Source organism: Salvia splendens, chromosome 20, assembly GCF_004379255.2.
Source record: "Salvia splendens isolate huo1 chromosome 20, SspV2, whole genome shotgun sequence".
In the NCBI taxonomy this organism is placed as follows: domain Eukaryota; kingdom Viridiplantae; phylum Streptophyta; class Magnoliopsida; order Lamiales; family Lamiaceae; genus Salvia; species Salvia splendens.
Genome location: NC_056051.1, coordinates 11,990,493 through 12,015,870, shown reverse-complemented (window position 1 = coordinate 12,015,870; position 25,378 = coordinate 11,990,493). Strand labels below are relative to the sequence as shown.

Here is a 25,378-nt window from a genome sequence, read left to right as displayed (position 1 = left end):
CGTGAAATCAATGGAGATTAAATTGCAGATGGTGAATGTAATTGCAGGTGATGAATTGCATATATTGAATTGCAGTCGATGGAGATGTAATTGTAGGCGCTGAATTAAAGACATGGTGTGCGTTAATTGCAGCAACAGAATGGAAACATGTTCATCTACTTGCAAGCGTGAATTGGTGATGGAGATGTAATTGAAGGTGTGAGCGATGGTGTGGAATGCAAAATTCAGTTCCAAATAATCGTGAATCACAATAATGTTGATCCAATTTCCTTAATTAACTTAGCATGAATTATGGAAAAGCAATAATCGTATGAATTATGAATTTCCATTACAACCCTTTTGTAATATTAATTGAATAAACAAGTGAGATAAAATTGATAATGAATTAACCGTTAGATTAGAATAAAGGGTGAAAGAGATTTGTTCTCTAGTTCGGTCTTTAAAATTAGTTCGACATTGAATACAATCATATATATATATATATATATATATATATATATATATATATATATATATATATATATATATATATATATATATATAGTAGTGATCTATGGCAAACACCCCTTAACCAAATAACTAGAGAACAAATCATAGCCACAAGATCAAAAAATCAAGGGCTAATATTAATTTTTGAATTTAAGGAGATATTAGTTCCATTAATCATAAATTTACTCCATAATAAAAATGCAGGGGTATTATGGTCAAAAGTATAGATATGTGGCTATAAACTCAATAGAGAGGCCGATGTCGATTCACGACTTCGCGGTGACGGAGAAGTACGCCGTGATACCGGATATGCAGATCGTGTTGGATCCGTGGCTGATTGTGAGGGGGAGGTCGCCGGTGGGGGTGGATCGGGAGAAGGTGGCGAGATTGGGGGTTATTCCGAATTATGCGGAGGATGAGGCAGAGAGCGTGTGGATTGAGGCGGCGGGGTTTAATAAGCTGCACTGCGTGAATGCGTAGAATGAAGACGGCGGCGACGAGGTGTGCGTGGTGGCGACGAATGACATGACCCTGTGATTAGGAGAATGATTTAATTAGCTCAAACACGGTCTTAACTCTTAACAAACGAGCTTTGATAATTGGATATTAATAACATCATCGACAAAAACTGAGCCTAAAATTGCATGTACCCCACCAAATATGCTACGGTACGCAGCAATTGCTGGTGATCAATTTTTTCTCACTCAATATGATTTTCTGAGCCAGGTAGATTCAACATTAAATATCACTCATTCATGAACAATTAGTTTTTATCACATGACATGTGAGTGTACGTACAACTATAGATAATCCATTCAATTTTCATATTTATTAATACCAGTTAGAATGATAGGAGTACTGTATATACGGGGGCTTTCCAAAAAAAATCGTGGACTATTAATTTGAGCAACTTCAAATAAAATCATACTAAGAGTGATATGTTTTGTAAACAAGAGTGAAGTAAAATCATGCTAAGAGTGATGTGTTTCGTAAACAAGAGTGAAGTAAAATCATGCTAAGAGTGGTGTGTTTTGTAAACAAGAGTGAAGTAAAATCATGCTAAGAGTGATGTGTTTCGTAAACAAGAGTGAAGTAAAATCATGCTAAGAGTGATGTGTTTCGTAAACAAGAGTGAAGTAAGAGTGATGTGTTTGGTAAACAAGAGTGAAGTAAAATGCTAAGAGTGATGTGTTTGGTAAACAAGAGTGAAGTAAAATCATGCTAAGAGTGATGTGTTTCGTAAACAAGAGTGAAGTAAAATCATGTTAAGAGTGATGTGTTTCGTAAACAAGAGTGAAGTAATATCATGCTAAAAGTGATGTGTTTCGTAAACAAGAGTGAAGTAATATCATGCTAAGAGTGATGTGTTTCGTAAACAAGAGTGAAGTAAAATCATGCTAAGAGTGATGTGTTTCGTAAACAAGAGTGAAGTAAAATCATGCAGTGATGTGTTTCGTAAACAAGAGTGAAGTAAAATCATGCTAAGAGTGATGTGTTTCGTAAACAAAAGTGAAGTAAAATCATGCTAAGAGTGATGTGTTTTGTAAACAAGAGTGAAGTAAAATCATGCTAAGAGTGATGTGTTTCGTAAACAATAGTGAAGTAAAATCATGCTAAGAGTGATGTGTTTTGTAAACAAGAGTGAAGTAAAATCATACTAAGAGTGATGTGTTTTGAAAACATTAGTGAAGTAAAATCATGCTAAGAGTGATGTGTTTTGAAAACAATAGTGAAGTAAAATTATGCTAAGAGTGATGTATTTTGTAAACAAGAGTGAAGTAAAATCATGCTAAGAGTGATGTGTTTTGAAAACAATAGTTAAGTAAAATCATGCTAAGAGTTAGTACATGCAACGCATAATTTATTGTAAATTAAAATACTTATAAAAACGTTTAAAATTGACTGTCACAATTAATAATAGACAGGGTTGTTAAATCATTGGGTTGATTTATGATTCCGAGTGTATCCAATGTTTTTCCTATATATATTATTCATTCGATTCGAACGAGATTCATTGATTTACTTTTTTACACTTCATCAATATAATGTTTGTAAATTAGCTAGTAATCGAGAAAAAACCCAACTATTATTCTAAATTATATCATCATTATCTTCTTCTCAAATGAGTGGATCTATTTCATGACTTTCAAAAATTGGAATTTAAGTGGAGTTTTTCAAATTAGATTTTAGTAAATCTTAATCAGAAAAATAGTTAAAATTAGAAGAAAAACGAAAAAATGTTAAAATTCAAAACTTAGTTGGTGCTACATGTATTAGACCGATTTCATGCCACCAACACAGCTCATCTGATCATCGCTCTCACTTTCCATTTTGGTGAGATGATTCAACACAGCTTTGATCATCGTCTTGTCGCAAGAAGACGGATCCTCAGAGATTTCCCGTCGGCGCTGATTCCGGTGAGTCCGACGTAGAGGTACAGCCACCGACGGACGGACGATGCATACAGCGCCGGAGCCGAAGAAGTCGACGAGATCAACAATGACGACGGCGGTGCAGCCGCCGAAGCCGTCTGAGAAGGCGTCGGAGTGGGCGGAGCCTGCGGCAGCTCCGCTACAGAGACAGCTAGCGCGGCGCATGGATTCACGATGATTATATGTTATTCATGAATTCACATTGATGTATTGAATTCCCAAAATGCCCTTGGACAAGTTTTTTTTTATAAAAATCTGAAAGTTTGTTTAAGCCATAGTATTAATTTGGAGTATTAAGATGTGTGGCTGAGATTTGTTCTCTAGTTATACACTTAAAATTAGTTATACTTTGATCACTCCCCTATATATATATATTATATTTGACTGTGAAAAAATATATAATAAAGCTCAGCCCCTACACCCAATTTTTTCTGCGTCCGCCCCTGCTACTTACCATTTATTATGAAAATGAACCGGAACTCTTAATCGCAGATGGACTGAAATGGCAGACTGGGATTCCTAATCGTAGAATGAAAAATATAATATCATCAACAATCATGCATAATACGGAATGTGTGAAATGAGTGCAAAAACAGAGAAACCATATGTTTTCCTCCATTTTCTGTCAAAGATAACATACTCTTTGACAGACAAACGCTCAACTTGAATCTAATGTTTCTGAATAATGGCACATGAAATAAGAAAAAAGCAACATATGAAGTAAAGATGAAGTAGTTATCAATCATATATAATGGTGTATCATTTGCCTCAAATTATAATGCAATTGAAGAATGATTCATGATCTATATCATAGACTATTAAGCTTCAAAGGTAGAGAGGCATCAGTAGCAGTTTCATGTACCTCTAAACTGTGCTGGCACGAAACTAATGTCCGCAATGTTTACAAAACGAGACAGCCACGTTCCATATTCTAGGTCGAACGCGATCTAAGGCGTATTTTCAGATAGCCAAACTTGCAAGCACCGGGCGAAGATCCCTCAAAGACATGAGGCAAGAAGCCAGTGCTTGCTTTGTACCTCTGCGGAATCTGCACACAGGCAAAAACTTTGTAATACATGGAAAAAATGGGGCTTTTCATATACATGTAAAGATGGTTTTGCTCATACAACGAGACAATAGAATGTAACACGTGAAGTTTGAAAAGAATGGAACTCAGCTAGATATGTTGTAAAGTACAAAAGAGAACTTGAAAGATACCTTAGCGATTTGCTCTCCACTTCTTGATATGTTTTTCCCCAGGACACAAACGGTTCCTCCTGAACCTCCGCCGGTAATCTTCGCCCCAAATAGAGTCCCGCTGTAGGATTTGCTATGCTGTATTTCTTGTACCAGTTGGACTAACTTATCCGTCCCGTCTGAGCCAAGTCCACATGCATTGTAGCTGTAGTGACACTAATGTATGTATAATTTATGTTAGTGATTAAATGATCAATTGTACTCTAGTAAATTTAACTTCATACTATTTGTGTATACTTGTATCATCCAAAGAGAGTATTTATTTGATTATTAGTTTGTATAGGGCTATGTTTATTGGGGTACTGAATTTGCAGATTTTGGTAAGGCGAAGAACAATAGATCTACATGCAGGGCTGTTCATATTAGCAGTTGGGATTTTGTAATACGAGGAAATGCCCGATGTGAAATGAAGTTCCAAATCCTTGCATCAATAAAAGAATATGGTCGATACTCGATAGTTAAAGATACCTGATACATGAGCTCTCCAAGTGCAGAGAGTTGATCATCTGAAGGAGCAGCAGATAACAATGCTTTGAAAGCCTAAACAGCAATACATGGCAAATTATCGATGGATCATACCACATTGTGTAGGTAATAATAATCAATCAAGCCATATGTTGATCCAAGATGTGAGTATACCATTAAAAAAATTCAAAAATTGCATATGATATACCGTTGTAACTACAACTGAAGTCACTTACTGACCTTGACTCGAAAATTTCCATATATTGGATGTCTTGTTGGTGCTCCAACTGCATAACTAAGCTTTGTATCAATTATTGTAACGGGATCATCATGATGGCCATAATTCTCGATAAATTCATTGCCAGATACAAATTCTGGGAGTTTACGTACATAACATTCCTCATATCTGGGAAGAAAGAAGAAAAACTTTATAAGCTGAAGCTGGATAAAAGACACCAATTAGCATTTTCATAAGAAAAAAATTTGTGTTAGTATCAAAGGTAAAGAGTAAATATAACCGGTGTGGGGATATGTTGGATAGATAATCCACTGCAGCTTCGGCTTCGAGTAACTCCATGCCATCTTCATCCTTTCCATTATTATTAAGGCCTTCGACTTTCTTTGAATTATGAAATGCCATGGATTTAATCATCTTTCTACCCATAAAGGTGCCGATTCTTACAGATCCATAATCTGCACCACCCACGCTGTAGCATTTTATAGTGAAAAGGGGAATGAATTAGACCAGTGCGTGCCATAACATTCTATTTGCTAGTGACAATTACCGGAGAGAAGAATGTATATTAATAAAACTAACTTGCAGGATCTTTGCCAAGTCAATGTGGGAGAAAACATGATTTTTGCCAAACTGATGTGAGACAAACTCACTATTAACACATGACGAAATATATTACCATCGACTTTAGCCTGCTTTGATACCATTTTAGGATTGAGCCCATTTTATCCTTATAATGGTTTTATAAGAGGAGAGGGCTGTCCAACTTATATACTAAAAACACGATCTTTACCAAGTCGATGATGGACAGTCATAATATGCGACTGCAATATGCATCATGGATATGATGTTACAGACAGAAAAAGTCCCTCAACCAAGACATTGATTCATTACATTCAACTGCCACCTGAAATAAATAGCACTCCATCTCTACCCAACCATTCCAATATCAAGACTATAAAATGCATACATCAGATTCTTTTGCATTGCCAAAAACGTTTCTGAAACTCATTAGTAAGTATTTCACAACTATTGGTTGGTGACAACCATAATTAACTTCCAAATGTAGTTAGTAACCATTTGATTAGATCCCCAGCAGGAAACAATGATTCTTTCCATCCGTAACTTTGATGGAATAAATGACTTTTAAACAAATATGATACGGAGTGACAGGCGGGCATACCATATGCATTCGCTAATAAGCATAGTAGCATACAAAGCATATCGGACAATTGACATGATAATAATGAAGAAACCGAGATACGAAATAAACAAAGATAAACAAAATAAAAGATAAATACTCCTGCGACTAAGAGACCATCCTCCAAAAACACCATGACAAAGTAACTGAACTAAACTTTATTTCTGAACACTGCAAAGTAGAGACATAGCCCTATTTATAAGAATTATATAAATCAGTTCATTACTAAAAGTAGTACAGATTAATATGTTCAAGAGTTGTAGTGAAGCACAAAAGTTGATCTCAATAGCTCATCTTCTCATTATAGAAGCTTCTCTTTGTTGGAGTATCAGAAAATATTAACTCATAGTAGATTATTACATCATGTTTCTTAAATTCAAATCATATATTTGTCAAGTACCACCAGACAATACAACATTTGTTGCAGTTTCTATAACAATAGAGGGCACAACTAGAACACCGAAAGTTCTTCATGAACACAAAACTCAAAATATTAACTACAAAAATGATCTAAGAAGTACATGCACTAAATGTATACCTGTGTCGTATCCCTGAGTCTATCCCCCAGAACTGTATGTGAGGAGGGATTTCCACATGACCTAAGACTTCAGCAGGCTGCAGAGACAAGAAAACAACAATTCAGTTGTTAAGTAGCTTCTTAATTTATGATGAACAGCATGCTTTACTATAGTTCGCACCTGACACAACATTGCTAGTAGTTTGTTTTCTTCACCACATGCAGAAGCCATCTGGTCCATCACTCCACACGGAGCACCGACAACATGATTCTCGACCTTTTACATGGGATACTAAATCAATGTTAAGTCGTAACAAGCAGTGTAAATATTTAGATTTAAAGAACTCCAAGGAAAATTGATTAGGAGCGTAGCATGCCTTTTGGCAAAGCAAAGCAAGATCTCTTGGTGCAATATCTAATCCTGAAAATTTGAACTGCAGTCAAATAATTCATTCACAAGACTGGGAAAAACTATAATACATAATAAAAAGTTGATCAGCTCAAAATCTTCATCCAAGACTGTACATCTACACTCGAGATTTTATGGATCTATGTCTCATGATGTACAAGTTAGTGTTAGTGCACAGTGCCATTGAGTTCGAAATTAACCATTGGGTAGCTTCTAGAGTATCAGATTGATTCATATATTTATTGATATTAAGATCCTTGCCTCCTTTATCTAAGATACCATCGCTTGCAAAAATCATATTTATTCATGCTGGATCTCTACAAACACATAAGCAGAACCCTCAAAATCAATGATTTACTGGATTCAAACAGTAAATACTGAAGTTGTTATTGCCTAACATATGAAGACTTTGACTGATCATACTATTCCTGTCTGAGACCTGAAGAGGTACTAGCATTTATCATTACCATGAGAAGCAGCCACAGCAGACACTGTTGCAACTTCTATTGCAGCGGAAGATGATACACCTTTGCCCTCCGGGACACCAGAAATCACCTTTAAATTTTTTTCAAATTTAGCTTTTACTGATAGTTCTACTTGCACGGAGGCCACGAAAATTAACAGAATCAACTGAAAACAACATTTTCCATCTATTTCTGAGAAAACAGAGAATAAACTATAGTAGAGAAATCATCAGCAACTACAGCATAATGCAACCCATTAATAAAATCAGAAACTTTGTTTTCTGTTGTGAAATTCTCTAGTTTGACAGCTCCATATGGATCTTTTTGGTCATCAGAAAAACCCTGTAATATTTTACTATATTTTTTCTCCATCCAGTTTTATTCCATTGTCTTCTTATGCAGTTATGCTACTATTTATTTAAATAAACTTCTTATGACTTCAAATGAATAATGAAGATAGTCCAACTCTCTTAAAACTACAGGACAGAGCGGTTAGCCTACTACCATTCAAAGGTGACTTACCACCACATTGATAGTGGTATTATTCCCTAAGATAATCTCTATCAAATAAAATATCATTTTTCCTATTATCTGTCTATACATCCATGATGGTTGCCAGTCTTGTTCAAATCATGGCTATATACTTAGTACAAGAAACCCGAGACGTTACTATAATTTTGTTCTATACTATGAAACAATGTCTTGGTATTGGTATGTAGAGCACAATCAGTTAATGTGATTAAGTTCATGTTATGCCAGACATTATTATCATAAATCTACTCAAACCATCAGTTCACAGAAGCAGAAAACAACATTCCCAGTAGCAGTTGTTATGCACTAAAGCATTTCCCAATTAGGAGTATAATAATAATTCCCGTAACATCAGATCTTTTACCAGTATGCTGATACTGTCCACAAATTGAATGCCCAATTCAGTCATCAATACCAGAATTGTACCAGCAACATATGCTGCCCACCTAGGATGGCATCAGGATAGTGACAAACTAGTTTTTATAGAACAAGTAAAAGTAAACTGAACATGAAAAATGCGATTACTTCTGTGACGGGTCCTGAGCAAAATAGTCTCTTGCTTTCTCATATGAAATAGGATGTCCATCTTCCAGAAATTCAGACAAGTCCATGTCAAACGTAGGAGCTCGGTTACTAAGTTCTGAGCCAAATGATACCTGCATAACCAACACCTTAGTGCTTATGTCTGAAAGCTACAGATACATATTAAATACCTATGGGGGCGTTTAATCTCTTAAGCAGCCAAATTCTGTTAATAAAAAACCTATATTATGTTTCTTAATTCAGGATTCTAGGAAAATAATCACGAAAAGGTGATTACAGGGTTAAACTAATTGGAATAGAGGATCAGACCTCTCAAAGCATATGTGAACACATTCTACCGTAGAAAGATGCATGCAGAGCTAGGGCCGTAAATGAACATGCTACTCATGAGCTATTCCAAGCTTGGCTTGATAAAAGCTCATATAGTGAAGCTCGTTAGCTAGACAAACCAAGCTTGAGGGTGGTAGTATCCGGCTTGTTAGTTCGTGAACTAGCTCGGTAGCTAAATGAACCAAGCTGAAGGGACGTAACTTGAAAATATAAAATCATAACTAGACACAACTTATTTCTGAATACTAAATTTATCTATGATTCTATTATGTCTCAGGACAATTAGTAATGATTGATTAGTCGTTGAACGGTTGAACAGCCTTAACTGAAAGTTCTTAGTGATTGGTTTTACTAGCACTAGCCAATGTTTTTATGAAATCAAAGCTTCTAAATAGATATTTACGTTATTAAGTATTAAATCTAATTTTTTAAGGTGGTTTTTCCCCAAAGAGTTTTCATGGCTACATACAACTGGGAGAACTGGTGTGGAGCCTTGTCCTTTGTTTTGCTGCCTGGCCTCAGCATGTTTCCACAACTTCTGCTTGTCTGGATGACTTTGCTGAATAGCAACATGGCACGCCTCTCTAATAGGCATCTGCAGGTGAAATTTGTAAATTAAGTAGTGACAAAGAAGTCACCGTTGTCTGTATGAAAGAAGCATCTCATGGATAGATAAGCACCTGCAGAACTAAGCTTCCTGAATAATCTCCAAATCCTCCCATGACATCTAATCTACCCGGTGCTCTAGCTACAATAATTTCTTCCTGCGAACCAGATAAGGACCAGAATCTTAAAATATGACCAATTGTCAACAAAATTGTCTATACTGTGTACAAAATATCAAGAAAACACCATATATTACAGAGTTCAAAAAACCATTATTTAGATGTATTTGCAGAAATCCATAACTGGAATTAAAGTACCTCCCAGTTAAACATTGCAGCTGCAGCAAGACTTTCACGTGAGTGAAGCTGACTACTATTCCTGATGCTGGTTAAGGCATGCAGCTCCATCAAACTCTTTAGGAAACCTATTGTATCTGAAAGATTATGATGATCTCCATGCAAGATTTCGATGTCATCAGTCCTAAACATAGAGAATTATGGAGAAAGTCGTAACACTTCAAAGCGATCAAGTATTAGAAATCAGTGCAGTTGTGACGACCAATTTAAAGTTAAAAGACAAAAAAGTTACTCTCTGGTCAAGGTACTCTGAATACTGGTCTCATCTGCCGATGGTGTGTGAAAGCTAAGTTCATCTTGTGCAAGTGCATACCAACTAGGGACATCTATATCTTTCCCAGAAACTCTCTGGAGCTGATACCCAAGGACAATGGCATCCTGCAGCCTTCTTGATCCACTAAGCTGTGTATCAAACAAGTCATCTAAGGAGTAAGAATGATATAGTGCACAACACAAAAACCGTAGGAGAGAATCTGTGAACCCAAACAATAGATCATGCTTACATTGTTCTCCTATCACATTTTAATTTCATAAATTGTTTACAGGTGTTCAGATGAAATCAAACTTTTATTATGGACTTAAATCAAATCCTTAGGAAACTAGGATACTATTTCTTTAATTCGGATTTTAAAATATATCAGTCCTAAAAGAGGATGCAGAAATGCGAAAGAAAGAGGAAAAAGAGGATTATAAGATGTTTAAAGAAAAAAAATACCTTAGAATGAGTAACATTTTTCCCCATAGCTGTATCCCGAAGTATATGGGCAACCACCTTGAAATTCATGAAAAATGAGAACAAGTTAGCTGAAGCTAACTAAACAAACTAGTGAAATAGTGTTAGTGGATAGTGGGACCAACATTAAATTTAATAGTAGTGTATGTAATGTGTGGTGAAAAAGTTTCCAAAAATAGAATTCGACTAATTTTGATGGAACATTATGCACTTAATGCTTAATGAAGCTTGGCACCAAATCCAAAATATAAAAACTACTTAAAACTTTACTCCAAAATATCACAAGTCCAAAAAATATAATGTTTAACGCAAACCAAAAAATGTACATTTATTAATGGTTTGTCGAACGAATAGAAGAAACAAGTGAAGAAAGACAGTAACAGTTGTGAAGTGCTAAAAGGCTGCGGTAAAGCATACATTCATAAAAAAGGCCCATTCGCTATGCTATAGATTATGAATTTTGACTTATAAAAGTCAGCTCGTGTTTGGATATCATCCAACAAAGCCTGTCATCCAGCAGCCAAACCTGAACTATCCATGTCTGCCAGTGTGAGGGTGTTGTATAAATATCTTGATGCATTCCTACCCTCTAGTATAAAAGAAAAATTAAAAAAAGATAAGATACCTCACCACCATTAGTGCCTGCATCATAACACGGTCTTAGAGAAATTGCATGTTTAATATACGGTGCCCAACATCCGGTAAGCAAATCCCTCCTTATGATCTCCACACCACATTGGTAGCACTGTTTATGCAATATGATACAGGTTGACAATATCTCAAAAAATAGTTACTTTTGCATTCACATCACAAGTAAATTTAATGAATATTCAAGGTGAGAATGCACCTCAAGCATGCTCCTAACAAACGGTTCCTCATTAAAATATTCTCTGCGTACAAAAATCAAAGGCACTTTGTGTGCCAAGGCTTCACTCACGGTACCATATCCAATTTTACCTGAGAGATGTGAGTCATCATAATGTAAGTTGAAAATACTACTACTAAAATTGAATCATTCATCAGAAAAATATTGCAAGATGTTTGCTGTAAGGTTACCAAGCATGCAGTCTGAGGCTGCAATAAAATCAGGAGTATAAATATCCTTTGGAAGTTTAATAAAATTTTCTGGAAGCTCCTTCCCTTCTGATGCTCCGCAAACCTAGATCAAGTAACAGTATGCAAACCAGAAAAATTATAACTCACAACAAACTGCAAGACACGAACATGTAGGGAGACGAACCAAGCATATCCACCCATCGGGTAGATACTTCTTCTGAAGCTTCCACCCAGCTGGCTGTAAACAATGAACAACTCTGATATTAGTGATTGTTTGAGAAATATAAGATAGTACAAACCATCTAAAAGTGGTCACTAAATCAAATCTTATCTAGAGAAAACTGACATTCCTATAGAAGTACTTGCACCTAAGACAAAACACTAGAACTGCTGCATCTAAAGTGGGTTCGTTTAAATTTCACCACTGATAGAAACAGACCAACAAAACTTTGCCGAATATTGATGACTAGTTTATTAATTTCAAAAGTTTAGGATCATAAAAAGATAAAGAGAATGGAATCTCTGATGCCTTCACAAACAGCAGAATTTTAAAATGTACAGTTAAAATCTCCACCTGTCCGCCAAAATTATAAATCAAAACTTTTGTGTCTTCCGCAATTCCAAGCTCTTTCCTAACCTGAACAAAAGTGAACCAACAATCAGAATGGTATCTTACACCAGCAGAAGACATTAGTAGCATAAGCTAACCTCAGCCCGTGACCTGCGTAATCTCCGAACTACAAGAGGTACATCAACCACATCTCGAAAAGCAGGCACTGCAAGGTTCGTGCATGCTTGAGAATTAGTTGCATATGATTTCAACTATTAAGTAAACCTATTTACATACATACACACACTTACACAAAGATTACCTAATCATCAACTACAAAGATTATATTGAACCCCAGGATATCCCCAAATCTTAGTTCAGCAGACATGCATGGTAAATTGGTAATCTAAATGAATTATGGTGAAAGTGGTGAGAAAACAAATGAGAAGTTGAAAATTAATGAAGCAATTATTTATGACATCTGCTTAGCATACTTCGTCAGTGTGCTAAATATCATTTTATATTCCTTTCAGCTAAACAGAATGAAGATACACAGAAGGATCTAATGTATACATCTCGATCTCTGACAATGTCAGAGACAAGGTCGGTTTAAAATCCTCGTGAATCAAAACCATATAATCAACATTGAACATAACCCTATCCCACAACTTCTCAAGGGTTCTCAAAATTCTAATGGTTACCAAAGAGACTAGCGTACTGCACTTTCTCAGCTCATGTAGCTACCAAACATTTAGTCGGGTTTAGAGAAAAAGAGAAGATATTATTTTTAGTGTGTGCACATATATGATATTATTCTGGGACCACCATACTTGGGCAGTATCCTGGGAGACGTATAACGAAGTCGCAATGAGAATAGTCTTCAGCTATCTGCAAAGATTTTAATAAGCAAAACCAAAACAAAGATTTTCAAGTTCTTATAAGGAAAGGAGAGGAAAATCTTCAAAGTAAAGATCAAAGAGTACAACTAATTAATAAAAGTGACAAGCGCACACATGTGAAATCAATTACTCTATATTTGTCAATGTAATTGAAGATTACGTAACAGTTTCTTCATGGAGTAGTATTAAGACTTATTGTGTGATCCATGCTCTCAACAAATAACACAAAATTTATTCTCCTTACTATCAGGGCTTACGATTATGACCAAAACAAGACAATCGGAAATCGTAAAAATAAAACCATGGCAGTTTGGTCCTGAGCAGAGACACTTATTATATAAATATGGACTTTGCTTAGAGCTAACAAGTGTTATGGGAGCTATGATCCCATACTTTTGAGATCTCAGTGCTAAAAATGGCAATGAGTCCTAAGTGAAAAGCACAATAAATTTTTAATGATCTTCATATAGTGTAGGGGCAAATGCCGCAAGGCAATGTGGTGAAGGTGGGTGATGCTAGCAGTTTTCAAATACCTTCAAAACTCAATACATTGTTCTTGCATTTCTATAGTTGTCATAGAAAGATTTAAGATGGAACATTTCTTCATGAGCCACAGTATATAATTAAAGGAACTGTAAAATAGTAGGCAGTGCAATCATCAAACCATCAGATGAACTCTTCTCAGTGGTTATCAATAATGGAAGAATACCATCTCCTTTTGTAATAGCAATGAAAGAATTGTGAGTTCTCTAATACAAAATGTTAATTTGGCTGGAAATAATGATGATGATTATCCATGGAAGTTGGCTAAAATAACTATGACTTACCTGCCAAATGATAGAGTGACTTTGACGTCCAGCCACCATAACATATTCGGCATATATGAAGTCCCAACTACAAAAGATGAAAGATCAGAAAAGAAACGAAAAAAAATAGTGTCCAAGATAAATAAATCTAATTAATTCAAACAACCAATAAATATATATGACTATGGATTCAATTTAGGAGTCTTTGCTTTGCAATGATAGTCTTGTATTTACTGGATATTATCATTATGCCATTCAGGCTCCTGATGCCATATTAATCTGTTACTATATGTTAGTAAAACTAACTCAAAATTTAGATGACCACTGCAATAATAAAATCGACAAAGGTCTTTAGTGTTGTGATGCCAATTCGAACTATTTTAAGCTTAACTTACGAACATAGATCAATTTCTTTAGATTAATGTCTATGAATAAACATTATCTGATATTTTTTATAATCACCAATTAAGAGGAGCCATTTTTCCATTCTTGGTATAACTACTGCAGCATGCTGGAAAGTTCATCCATAAGCATTTATCTTATTTTATAAATTTTAAGTAGGGATATTAGCTACACCCACATAAAAAATTATGTTTCCTCATATATATATATAGTTTTGAAGTATGTATAATCACCTAAAGTTGGTCACACAAACAGCACGAACTCCAGCATCTGCTGCTGCTTGGCATGCAATAGGGACAGCATCAGATACCTGTTATTATTCAGTACAATTAGAAAGTGTTTTCCCATCTGCAATCCAGCTTAAAGTAGATGATCGTATGTCAAATTTCCTTGTGGAAAGCAAGCCTAAATCATAGTATATCAGTTGAAAGGGAGAGTTTTTTTGTATGTCATACCACTAAACTAGCATTTATGGATTTCAGCCATTCAGCCTCAGTTGACAATATAGAATCCCGAGGTACCACAGCTATCTCAACATACTGTTGAAATGTGAGAGACAATAAGTCACCAGACAATCAAAAGAGGTCAATATGTAAAATGTGAATTAAGAGTAAAAATAAGACTCTCTCCATTTATATTGCTAGTAGTCTAGTACCTTCTCCAAGGATGCAAGACGATCAACCGTCAACGCATCTGTTTGAATGGCTCCAATATCTAATACCACCTGCAGACAGATAAAAATACATTTATTATACAGACTACATGAGTTTGACAACAGATCCACTCTACATTGCTAGCGTCCGACAAACAAGTTTTGATTTTTATGCAAACGCAACTATAATTTCTATCTAGAGTGTCACAGTATCCATAAATTTTGTACCTCCAAGCATATTGAAGTCTCACATACAAAAAAATGGGGGACGGTAGGGTATTGACCTTCCGGATGAAGAGTTTAGGTGACTGTATTTCAGTGGTAAAAATGTGCTCCGAAGCAGCTGTAACCACGTGAATTTCATGTCCTAGAAGGATGAGATTGCGAACCACCTGCATATAAGCAACATTTGAAAAATATCAGCATCAAATTACATAAATGCCACCAAATGAGATTTTTCTGAGTGTAAAAGCAAAGAAGATATCATACAGAAAACTGATACCTTTTCTTCTTCTCTTTTGTTAAGGAAGTCAAAGGTATTTTTTAATCCAAGAAAGAAATGAAATGTATACATTTAGACAAGCAATCCACTCCAAAAGAAACAATGAAACTACAAGACTAAAATTCTGATCATGAGGTAAATGGAGAACAATTATTGATCCTTTAAGAGAAAAAATGATCCAGCATGACTGCATGAGCCATGAGAAGCCCAGACGAGACCAAACAATGGCAAGGATAGTACATTGATGAAACTTTGTTAGAGAAGGAAAAGTGGAGAACTAGGTTGCAGGAAGAAGGATTCCGAAAAAGATTTGGAGAGAAGATAGTCCCTTCGTGAAAGTAACCAATGCCCACAGTTTCAAGTAAACCAATCATGTTACATATATCTGAAAACTTCTAAATCTCACATTTTATATACAGAGTGAAGAACATCATCATCCATTGATATTCCCAAAAGTCCCTCTTGACTCTTTCTTAAGAACATTGATTTTAAAAATGAGTGATTGTCCTTCTTCGACCCTTACTTCCCAAAGTATTTCCTTCCCTAAATTGGACATAAACAGTTTGAGTAGACTCTATAAATGCATTTCCCCAACTTGTGCTCCCGAAAAGCAAATCAAGCCCTACAATAACAGAACCCACACCTTCATTTCTCCGAGAAATATCTGATCATCTACGATACATGCTTCGTCGTTACAAGCTGAACTTCATTCAATCTAACTACTCTAAGCATTAGTGAATTGTTATTAAAAAAAGGATAACCAGTTTCAAGTTCAAAGGTAGAACTAAATCAAACTGAAAGAAACTAATGAAACCAAAGTAATAGGTAATGCACATTTACACAATTAAGAAGAGATTGATAAACATCCAACATTGCCGAAATAAATTGGAAGAGGAATAGCTAAAAGAGAACCTCGGCAACACGGGTGGCGTGGCCAAATCCATGGCCGGTGACATAGTAGGCAAAAACAAGAGGCTTTTCTTCCTGCATCTCTTTTTTCTATTGGATCCACTAATAGATTTGCAGATTCGCTTCTCTCTCTCTCTCTCTCTCTCTCTCTATCTGTTTCTGTACACAAACAACAACCTCTCACCATCCTCACTTTCCTTATTAAGTCGGATTTTCTGTAATGATTTAATTATTCGTCTTCTCCCAATTTCCATTAAATTAATTTCGTTTTGCACAGTACAAATATCATATTGCATTTAAATTGTTTGTTGTGGTTTGGGCTGAGCATATTTGAGAAATGGAAATGGCCGGAGAATAGGATACAGATGCGCGGGAGATGGTCTTTTCCTATCTTAAAATAATTTTTTAAATAAATTTGGAGTATATTTTATAGGAAAAAGTGATAAGATATTCAGTTATTATACTCTACAAATTAATTATTATAATCATATTGGACTATTCAATATTGGAGTATTTGTTAATTTTATAGGGTCGGTCATTACAGATTTACAGTAATCATTAAAAATTGACATTGCACACTTGATACTATGTGGTATGGTTACTCTTATGTGACAAACATTTATTGAAAAAAAATACTACTCCCTTCCTCCGTTCTAAATAAGTTGAATCAAAACTTTAGGACAAACAAATTAAGAAATTATATTGAAAAGTAAAATATAAGAAATTATATTGAAAAATAAAATAAAGGAATAAAATAGGAGTGTATCTTTGTTGCAATTTAACCTCACCAAACAAATGTAGGAAAAAATGAGTTTCTACGTAATATATCAAACACCATTGGAATAAAAGCTCTATCTACAAACTACTCTCTCCGTTCACGAATAATTATCTCAAGTTTCCTTTTTTATCCGTCTACAATTAAATGTCTTATTTATTTTTTACTACTTTTGGTAATAGACCCCACATTTCACTAACTCGCCTCACTCACATTTTTTTTAAACAAATATAATATAAAAGTAGGACTCACACTCTATTAGAGCATCCACAATTGTACTCTTGCCAACGAGCATGGTTGTGGGCCCAGCCCCACTTTTTCTGCCTGCTCTTAGGCAAGAGCACAACACCACAGCCGTGCTCTTCCGCAAAGACGAGCACAAGGGCCCCACCATTCTATTATTCAATTTGAATAAAAACATTTCCACAAAATTAAAATACATTAAAAATATCCGAAATAATATTACAAATTACAAATAAAATAAAAATTACATAATTAAAATCCTAAAAAATAAAAATTACATAATTAAAATCCTAAAATTTAAAAAGTGCGTAATTAAAATCCTAAAAATTAAAAATTACATAATTAAATTCATAAGTGACCGAATTTCGTCCAAATGGATGATGAATGTGTGTATTTATAGATGGTTTTGGGATTAAATTTTTTTAAAAAAATTTCAAAAAACGGTAATAAAACGGCTATATTTTTGGGAATACGAAAATATTTTTTTTTATTTTTGGTATTATTTTTGATTTTTTTTAAAAAAAATGCCAACGGCCAATAGAAACATGTCACGTCGTCCTGCTCGCTAAGAGCACGTCCGTGCCAGCGGCAAGAGCACATCGGCGGACAAGCGTGTCCTTGCCAGCGGCGAGGACAGGCGGAGAGCTTGTGCTCACCGTTGCAGATGCTCTTAATGTTTTAAAATATGAGAGGGGAGGGGGGTAAAATGGTCATTAGATAGGACGGATGAAGTAGTTTTTTTATTAGTTGCATCTTTTTTAAAGTGGGTTGATGTAAATGACCTCTTCCAATTTAGAAAATTCCACCGTAAGAATTTGGGAGAGTTGAAAACGGAAGGGGAAGTTCCGTAAATTAAAGGGGTTGGCAGCGGAAGCATGAATAAATCAGAGAAGATGATCTATTTATTAGATTATTCAGAAAAATTCATTTCGCATAATTATCATATCATGCTGATAACTTGAATTAAAACATGCTTTATGATTAATTGAAACCTAAAACATGTTTTTCTACTGAACATAATTATACCTTCTTGATTCTCCAAAGAATCGTAGATGACTCGCTACTTCTCCACGTGAAAGATGTTGAGTATTCGACCACAAATTTTTTGACTGGTTCTCGAACTGTATTCCGATATCAGTGTGGGGTCTGTGGGCTGATCTCACCAGGATACTAGGACGTAAATAAAGAAGACAGAAATTCTTCACGGGGTAGGAGATAGAGAGAAAAATCATCCCCTTCTAGAGATAGGAGAGGGACAAAAATTTTGAATAAAATTGAGTGTATTTTCTGTCTCCTTTATTCTCCTATTTATAGTATTAAATTAAATATTGGTCACAGTCAGGGATCTATGGAAGGTTTTTTGGATATGGTCTCCCACAATTAGCTTTTTACTAATTAAATTGAACCCACAATTTAATATAAGCTTATATTGGAATATTATTATCAGCTACTACAGTAGTAATATTGCACTGCCCATCCAAATCTGAAATTACAAGTAATCCGAGTTTCCGTTTAGTTTATTATTCATTTCCCCGGTTAAGATATAAATGTCCATTAATTAATTAGTGTCTGCTATAGACTTAATTAATTAACATGTTTCATTCCAAGAGAGGACTTAGCAAGAAACATTTATTTATTACTCATAGAATAATTAAATTTCAACTAGTTAGGTTCTGAATAATAAAACCTTGTTTCGAGCTCCTCTTGAGGACATTATCAAACGAGACTCACCTCGCGCACGATTCAATATAATAGCAATCCTAGCATCGCTAGATATTAATCACCACTACCCTATATATCAGGATTATTGGGTTTGCGAAAACCCGCACAATTTGATAAGTCAAAATAATGCATAATCAATACCGTATGCTCAATGCTAACATATATTGATTAAGAAATAATATTTATCAAGACCTCGTCTTTCAGTAGATAGCATAAAGACACGTCTCGTTGTTAGATCCGTTCAGTGTTGTACCACTAATGTCATCTTATTTCAGTAAAGCTTAGAAATATGCTGACTGACAATGCAACATTTCACGATAGGTAGTCTAAACCTATTTGGGTTGTGAAATTCTTCTTTTTCTTTGTTCAGAACTGACTGTATTACCTTAAAGTGGACGCCGCCCACAACCGGTCTACTAAAACAAAGATTTAGACTTTGTTAAGTTTCTTATGCATTTAAATATGTAATCAAACATTAAAGGTAAAACATAACAACATTATGATAAAATAATTTATTTGATTCATTGGAAAATAAAATAAGAGTTTTTACAGTATTTAATCATTCGAAATGTGATTTCTAGTACATAAACTACGTTCCATTTCTTCACATATTTCTCAAAGCTGTTACAAATACCACCTCATGTGAAAGAAATGAATTATGTCCATTAATGTACTAAAAAGTGTGGGCCGTTATTTATTTCGAGGGATCTAGAGATATATCACATGCACACTGAACACCATTAATGCATAGAAATAAACTCAATTCTATCCATATCTAATACACCGAACCGGCCCTTAACCACCTCTTGGGTAGATTTGGAACCACTGCATTTCTAATGAACAGTGTTTCCCGCTTTGCAAAACTCTGGCCAACAAGAAATTAATAATTGCATACTATAGGAGAAGCTCATATATTGTCATTTCTAATAAAGCAAACACGCCCTAGAGTCAAATATGATATTTTCTCGAACTATTAAGATGATGTCAAAATAATAAACTTTACATAATGTATTAATTTCCAAAATTTTGACATTTTAACTAGACAAAAGTCTAAAATTGGTTGTGTACATCTACTTTAATATAATTGGTCATATAATCAAATGTGCTAGCTTTGGATTCTAAAAATTATGGCTAATAACCAAAAAAAAGTACATCAATTATTGGCCAATTTAGGTTCTTACCACATATTTTAAATATGGTAAAATATACACCAACTTTTTACTTATACTAGTAAATTTCACATAAAATTCAGTTTCATCCAAATTTAATCCTACGTGGTGCACCAAGAAGTCTATGCCATCTAATCGTCGATTCTCTTAAACGATGTAGTTTATAGGACAAACTTATAATAATATTAACAAATACACAAACTTTAAAATACATAATAAGAGCATTAGCAATGGGTGGCCATTCTCTCGGGATCGGCATGGAGATCAGCCACCATTGCAGAGAAAGGGCCGATAATTGGCCTTCAGACGCTTCCCCCAAATGGCCGTTGGAACGGCATGGCTGATGGAAAGGGGCCAATGATCGGCCGTCGATCTTGCGCCATTGTGGCTGATAGGCCGATCATCGACCATTTTTTTTGCTGAGAGATAAAGTGAGATAGAGGAAGAAGAAATAGGCTGGAGGAAGAAGAAGAAGAGTTGGCTGGTTGAGAAAGAATGAGAAAATATAACCTTAATTTGTATACTATAGATTGGGCTTACTAGTGGGCCAATAATTTTATTAAATAAATGGACTATAGATTGGAGATGCCTAATTTAGGTTTTCATCTAAATAATTAATAAGTCGTTATATATTTGGGATTAATTAAAATTTATTTCATGTATTATATTATTTTTACATTTTAATTTAATTATTGTGATAAAATATTAAATATAGGAGTGCAAAAATATTAAAACAAAATAATGAAAATGAAATATAAAGTGGGACATGAAATAGCAAAATTCCATTAGAGCATCCACAATGGCGCCTAGCGCACCGCCTAGCCGAGCGCCGACGCTAGGCGGTCGCTAGGCGAGCCATTGCAGGAGCCGAAAACCGCCGAGCGGTTTTTCGGAAATGAATTTCGCCTAGCGCTAGGCGGTCAAAATCCGCTGGGCGATCCGCTCGGCGCCATTGCAGCGCCCGGATCGCCCAGCGCATAGCCCAGCGTTTTTTTTTTTAAATTTTTGAAACACTATATATACGCGATTTGCACTTCATTTTCATTCGCACCACTTGTATTAACGAGTACTCTCTCTATCTTAATTTCTGTACAAGATCAACACCGAGAAATGAGTAACGCGGGTGGTAGTAGTGGAGGTAGTGGGGGGACGCTGAGGAGTACGAACGTCGAATGACCGAAGCGTTTGAGGCATATACCAACCGGGGGATAGACCAATGGATGCAAAGAGCCTTGCAGCCGGCGGTACCTCGACCTCTGCCAGTTGTCCATCGCCGACAAGCGATTGATCGTGATCACGTAGCTGCACATCAGCGCCTATACGAAGACTACTTCGCAGAGGAGTAGCGGTTCAACGCCAACCTTTTCAGGCGTCGTTTTAGGATGAGCAGAGCCCTGTTTATGCGTATTGTTAACGCCTTGGAGCAGCGATATATGTATTTCCGCTTCAGGCACGATGCGGCTGGCAAACCCGGCCACACACCTATTCAAAAGTGCACTGCGGCAATCCGGCAGTTGGCCTACGGAGGCGCGGCAGACATGTGGGACGAGTACCTCCACATCGGTGAGACGACTTCCCTGGAATGTATGAAGTATTTCTGTGATGGCGTTATTGAAATATTTAGTGATCAGTACCTTCGAAGCCCTACCCCCCAAGACTGTCAGGATCTGATGCAGATGCACGGGGAGAAGCATGGGTTCCTGGGAATGTTAGGCAGCATAGACTGTATGCATTGGGAGTGGAAGAACTGTCCCACTTCCTGGAAGGGGTTCTACACGACCGGCTATAAGGGAAAGAATCCCACGATGATCCTCGAGGCCGTAGCTGATTACCGGCTGTGGATTTGGCATGCGTATTTTGGGATAGCCGGGTCAAACAACGATCTCAACGTCCTCAACTCGTCGCCCCTTTTCAACAAGCAGTGCCAGGGCATCGGGCCGGCCATCAGTTTTGTCGCCAACGGCAACCGGCATGATATGAGCTACTACTTGGCCGATGGGATATACCCTAGGTGGCCCGTGTTTGTGAAGACGATCCGATGCGCTTCAGATGAGAGGAAGGCCTACTTTGCGGCACGGCAGGAGTCGGCGCGCAAGGACGTGGAGCGCGCATTTGGTGTGCTCCAGTCTCGATGGGCGGCGGTTAGGGGTCCAACGCGTTTGTGGCATGTCGACTGCATTGCTGATATAATGTACGCTTGTATTATCATGCACAACATGATTGTCGAAGATGAAGATGTACAACTGACGGATTGGGCCAACGACGATAATGAAGCCGGTCCAAGCCACGGCGTGGCCATCCCCAACACACGGAGTGGGGTACCTCACGATGAAGTCGGCCTCCTCCAAGCACATGCCGACATGCGCCAAACGGAAGCTCATATTCGACTCCAAAAGGATTTAATTGAAGAGTTATGGTCGCGGAGGACTACTCGGAGTTAGTTTTTTTTATTTATGTAATTTTTTAAAATGTAATTTTTTTAAATTTAAATAAAATTGTTGCATTTTCCCGTATCTGTGGCGTAAATTTAATTCCGTATTTTGTGTGATTGTTCATTATTTGTTTTATATAATTTTGAGTGATGTGGCTGGGCTATGGCTGGGCTATTTGCTTGTTTTGATGATGTGGCAAGAGGATTTTTAGTGCTGATGATGTGGCAGGAGGAGTTTGTGGCTAGGCTATGGCTGGGCGAAAACCATGGTGGATGCTCTTACAAGGAGATATGTGGTTGGATAAAACAGAGGCATGGAAATAATAGAAAAAGGACCCTTTGGAAAATTATTTATTCCTAAGAGAGTTTAATCTGGAAGGCAGGTTACTGATTATATTTATGAAGGATAAATAAAAGACTTGGCAGTTGTGCTTGGTCACCACGTAGTGTAGTGCGTGGCCTTCAAGTATATGGAGCAGTATTTCTTATGTTATAAATTATTGCCGCTTTCAACTCTCTCAATTCTGAAAGTGAATCATCCTTCAATTTGTTTCATTCCTCAAATACAAATATACAATCATGGCCGCCGCTCTTCTCGTCGGACCACCTGAAATCTATCACCACTCTTCCAAATCCACCACCACTGGCGATGCATTCATTGATCTCATGGTTGCACATTTTAACACAACACTCCCGCCGTTAGGCCTCACGGAAAACCTCTCTCCCACGTTTCTCTCCACCCGAAACCCCTGCTTGGATTTCTTCTTCCACATCGTCCCCGACACGCCTCCCCAATCACTCACCCATCTCCTCAAGCTCGCCTGGGATCAGGATCCGCTCAAGGCTCTCAAGCTCGTCTGCAACCTCCGCGGAGTCAGAGGCACCGGCAAATCCGATAAAGAGGGTTTCTACACCGCCGCCCTCTGGCTGCACCACAACCACCCCAAAACCCTCGCTTCCAACACTGCTTCCTTCGCTCATTTCGGATATTACAAGGATTTGCTCGAGATCCTCTTCCGCCTCCTCGAAGGGCCTGAGGCACGCCAATTGGCCAAACAGATTGGAGACCTCTGGAAATCATCTCAATCAAAGAATCCGAATGGAAAGAGGAGAAGAGGCATCGGCTACACGGCTGAGTTCAACAGATTGAACAAATCCACGCCTGAAGAGAAGAGGATCGAGAGAGCGAAGAGGGTGGTGGAGAGATTCAATCACGACGCCAATTTCAAGTTCCTGCACGACTGCGTTTCCGATCTCTTCGCGCAGCAGTTGAGATCGGATATGGAGATGTTGAAATTGGGGAAATTGAACAGAATCAGCCTCGCCGCGAAATGGTGCCCCTCTCTGGACTCTTCATTCGACAGAATAACTCTGCTGTGTGAGACCGTAGCGAAGAAGGTGTTTCCGAGGGCGGAATTCGCAGAGTACGAAGGCGTGGAGGAGGCGCATTACGCGTATCGGGTGAGGGATCGTCTGAGGAAGGAGGTGCTGGTTCCACTGCGCAAGGCGTTGGAGCTGCCGGAGGTTTACATCGGCGCCAACCAATGGGGGACTCTGCCCTACAACAGAGTCGCCTCTGTGGCCATGAAAACATACAAGCCTCTCTTCTTCAAGCACGATGAACAGAGGTTCAATGAGTATCTCGATAAAGTGAAGTCCGGCAAAGCCACGATCGCCGCCGGCGCATTGCTCCCTCACCAGATAATCGAGTCCCTGAACGATGAGCACGGCGGAGAAGTGGCAGAGCTGCAGTGGAGGAGAATGGTGGATGACATGGGTAGAATTGGGAAATTGAGCAATTGCCTTGCGGTGTGTGACGTCTCCGGGAGCATGTCCGGGATTCCGATGGAGGTGTCGGTGGCGCTAGGGGTGCTGGTGTCGGAGCTGAGCGAGGAACCGTGGAAGGGGAAGGTGATCACATTCAGCGAAAATCCGAAGCTTCAGAAAGTGGAAGGGGAGAGCTTGAAATCGAAGACGGAGTTTGTGAGAAGAATGGAATGGGGAATGAACACTGATTTTCAGAAGGTGTTTGATGTGATACTTAAAGTGGCGGTGAAAGGGAAGCTGAAGACGGAGGAGATGATAAAGAGGCTGTTTGTGTTCAGTGATATGGAATTCGATCAGGCTTCATCCAATCCATGGGAGACGGATTATGAGGCGATTGTGAGGAAGTATAAAGAGAAGGGATATGGAGAGTGTGTGCCGGAGATTGTGTTTTGGAATCTGCGGGATTCGAGAGCGACGCCGGTGCCGGCCAACCAGAAAGGGGTGGCGCTTGTGAGCGGATTCTCCAAGAATCTCATGAAAATATTTCTGGAAAAAGGTGGAGTGATGGATCCAGAGGCGGTGATGGAAGCTGCCATTTCTGGGAAAGAATATGACAAGCTGGTTGTGCTGGATTGATGCTTCTATTCTAACACTTTTGAGTTTCAAATATGTACATATAAATAACTTTGTTATTAATCAATACTCTTTCTTTCTCTCTGCCTATTTTAATGGATTTAAATTTAATCCTTTAAATTTTATTACTACCTAAAAATATAAACAAAAATACAATCATAAATTCAAAATCATTAAGGTAACTCTAATTCAGTAATGTTGTATATTAATGAATTAAAATTCTAATGGAAAGGCAACTACCCTTTGACCACATAATCATAAATTCATTATCTGTATATTAATTAAATGAAATGT

At 37.2% G+C, this 25,378-nt stretch overlaps 2 protein-coding genes across 3 annotated transcripts; one reads left to right on the top strand and one right to left on the bottom strand.

Annotated features, from left to right (window-relative positions):
• Nucleotides 1–3,619: 3,619 nt before the first annotated feature.
• On the bottom strand, nucleotides 3,620–16,540 carry LOC121782721 (L-arabinokinase-like). 2 transcript variants are annotated; one of them, XM_042180670.1, is made up of 29 exons: nucleotides 16,348–16,538; nucleotides 15,218–15,325; nucleotides 14,937–15,005; nucleotides 14,737–14,820; nucleotides 14,515–14,591; nucleotides 13,901–13,967; nucleotides 13,005–13,062; nucleotides 12,333–12,400; nucleotides 12,199–12,261; nucleotides 11,809–11,862; nucleotides 11,625–11,727; nucleotides 11,416–11,525; nucleotides 11,194–11,313; nucleotides 10,551–10,607; nucleotides 10,068–10,237; nucleotides 9,797–9,959; nucleotides 9,554–9,637; nucleotides 9,343–9,468; nucleotides 8,526–8,656; nucleotides 8,365–8,446; nucleotides 7,473–7,560; nucleotides 6,974–7,017; nucleotides 6,778–6,873; nucleotides 6,618–6,694; nucleotides 5,162–5,350; nucleotides 4,884–5,049; nucleotides 4,647–4,718; nucleotides 4,140–4,334; nucleotides 3,620–3,969 (listed from the first exon to the last, which is right to left on the bottom strand). In XM_042180670.1, the coding sequence occupies exons 1-29, from the start codon at nucleotides 16,423–16,425 to the stop codon at nucleotides 3,853–3,855; spliced, it is 2,916 nt and encodes a 971-aa protein (XP_042036604.1). In that variant the 5' UTR covers nucleotides 16,426–16,538; the 3' UTR covers nucleotides 3,620–3,852. The 2 variants fall into 2 exon arrangements, with proteins under 2 accessions (XP_042036604.1, XP_042036605.1); XM_042180671.1 differs by lacking the exon at nucleotides 3,620–3,969 and having other exon boundaries at nucleotides 4,146–4,323; nucleotides 16,348–16,540.
• A 6,667-nt stretch (nucleotides 16,541–23,207) lies between these two features.
• LOC121780627 lies at nucleotides 23,208–25,174 on the top strand. The gene has a single exon (XM_042178241.1). It carries the CDS (start codon nucleotides 23,264–23,266, stop codon nucleotides 25,085–25,087), a length of 1,824 nt encoding a protein of 607 aa, XP_042034175.1. The 5' UTR covers nucleotides 23,208–23,263; the 3' UTR covers nucleotides 25,088–25,174.
• The last annotated feature ends 204 nt before the right edge of the window (nucleotides 25,175–25,378 follow it).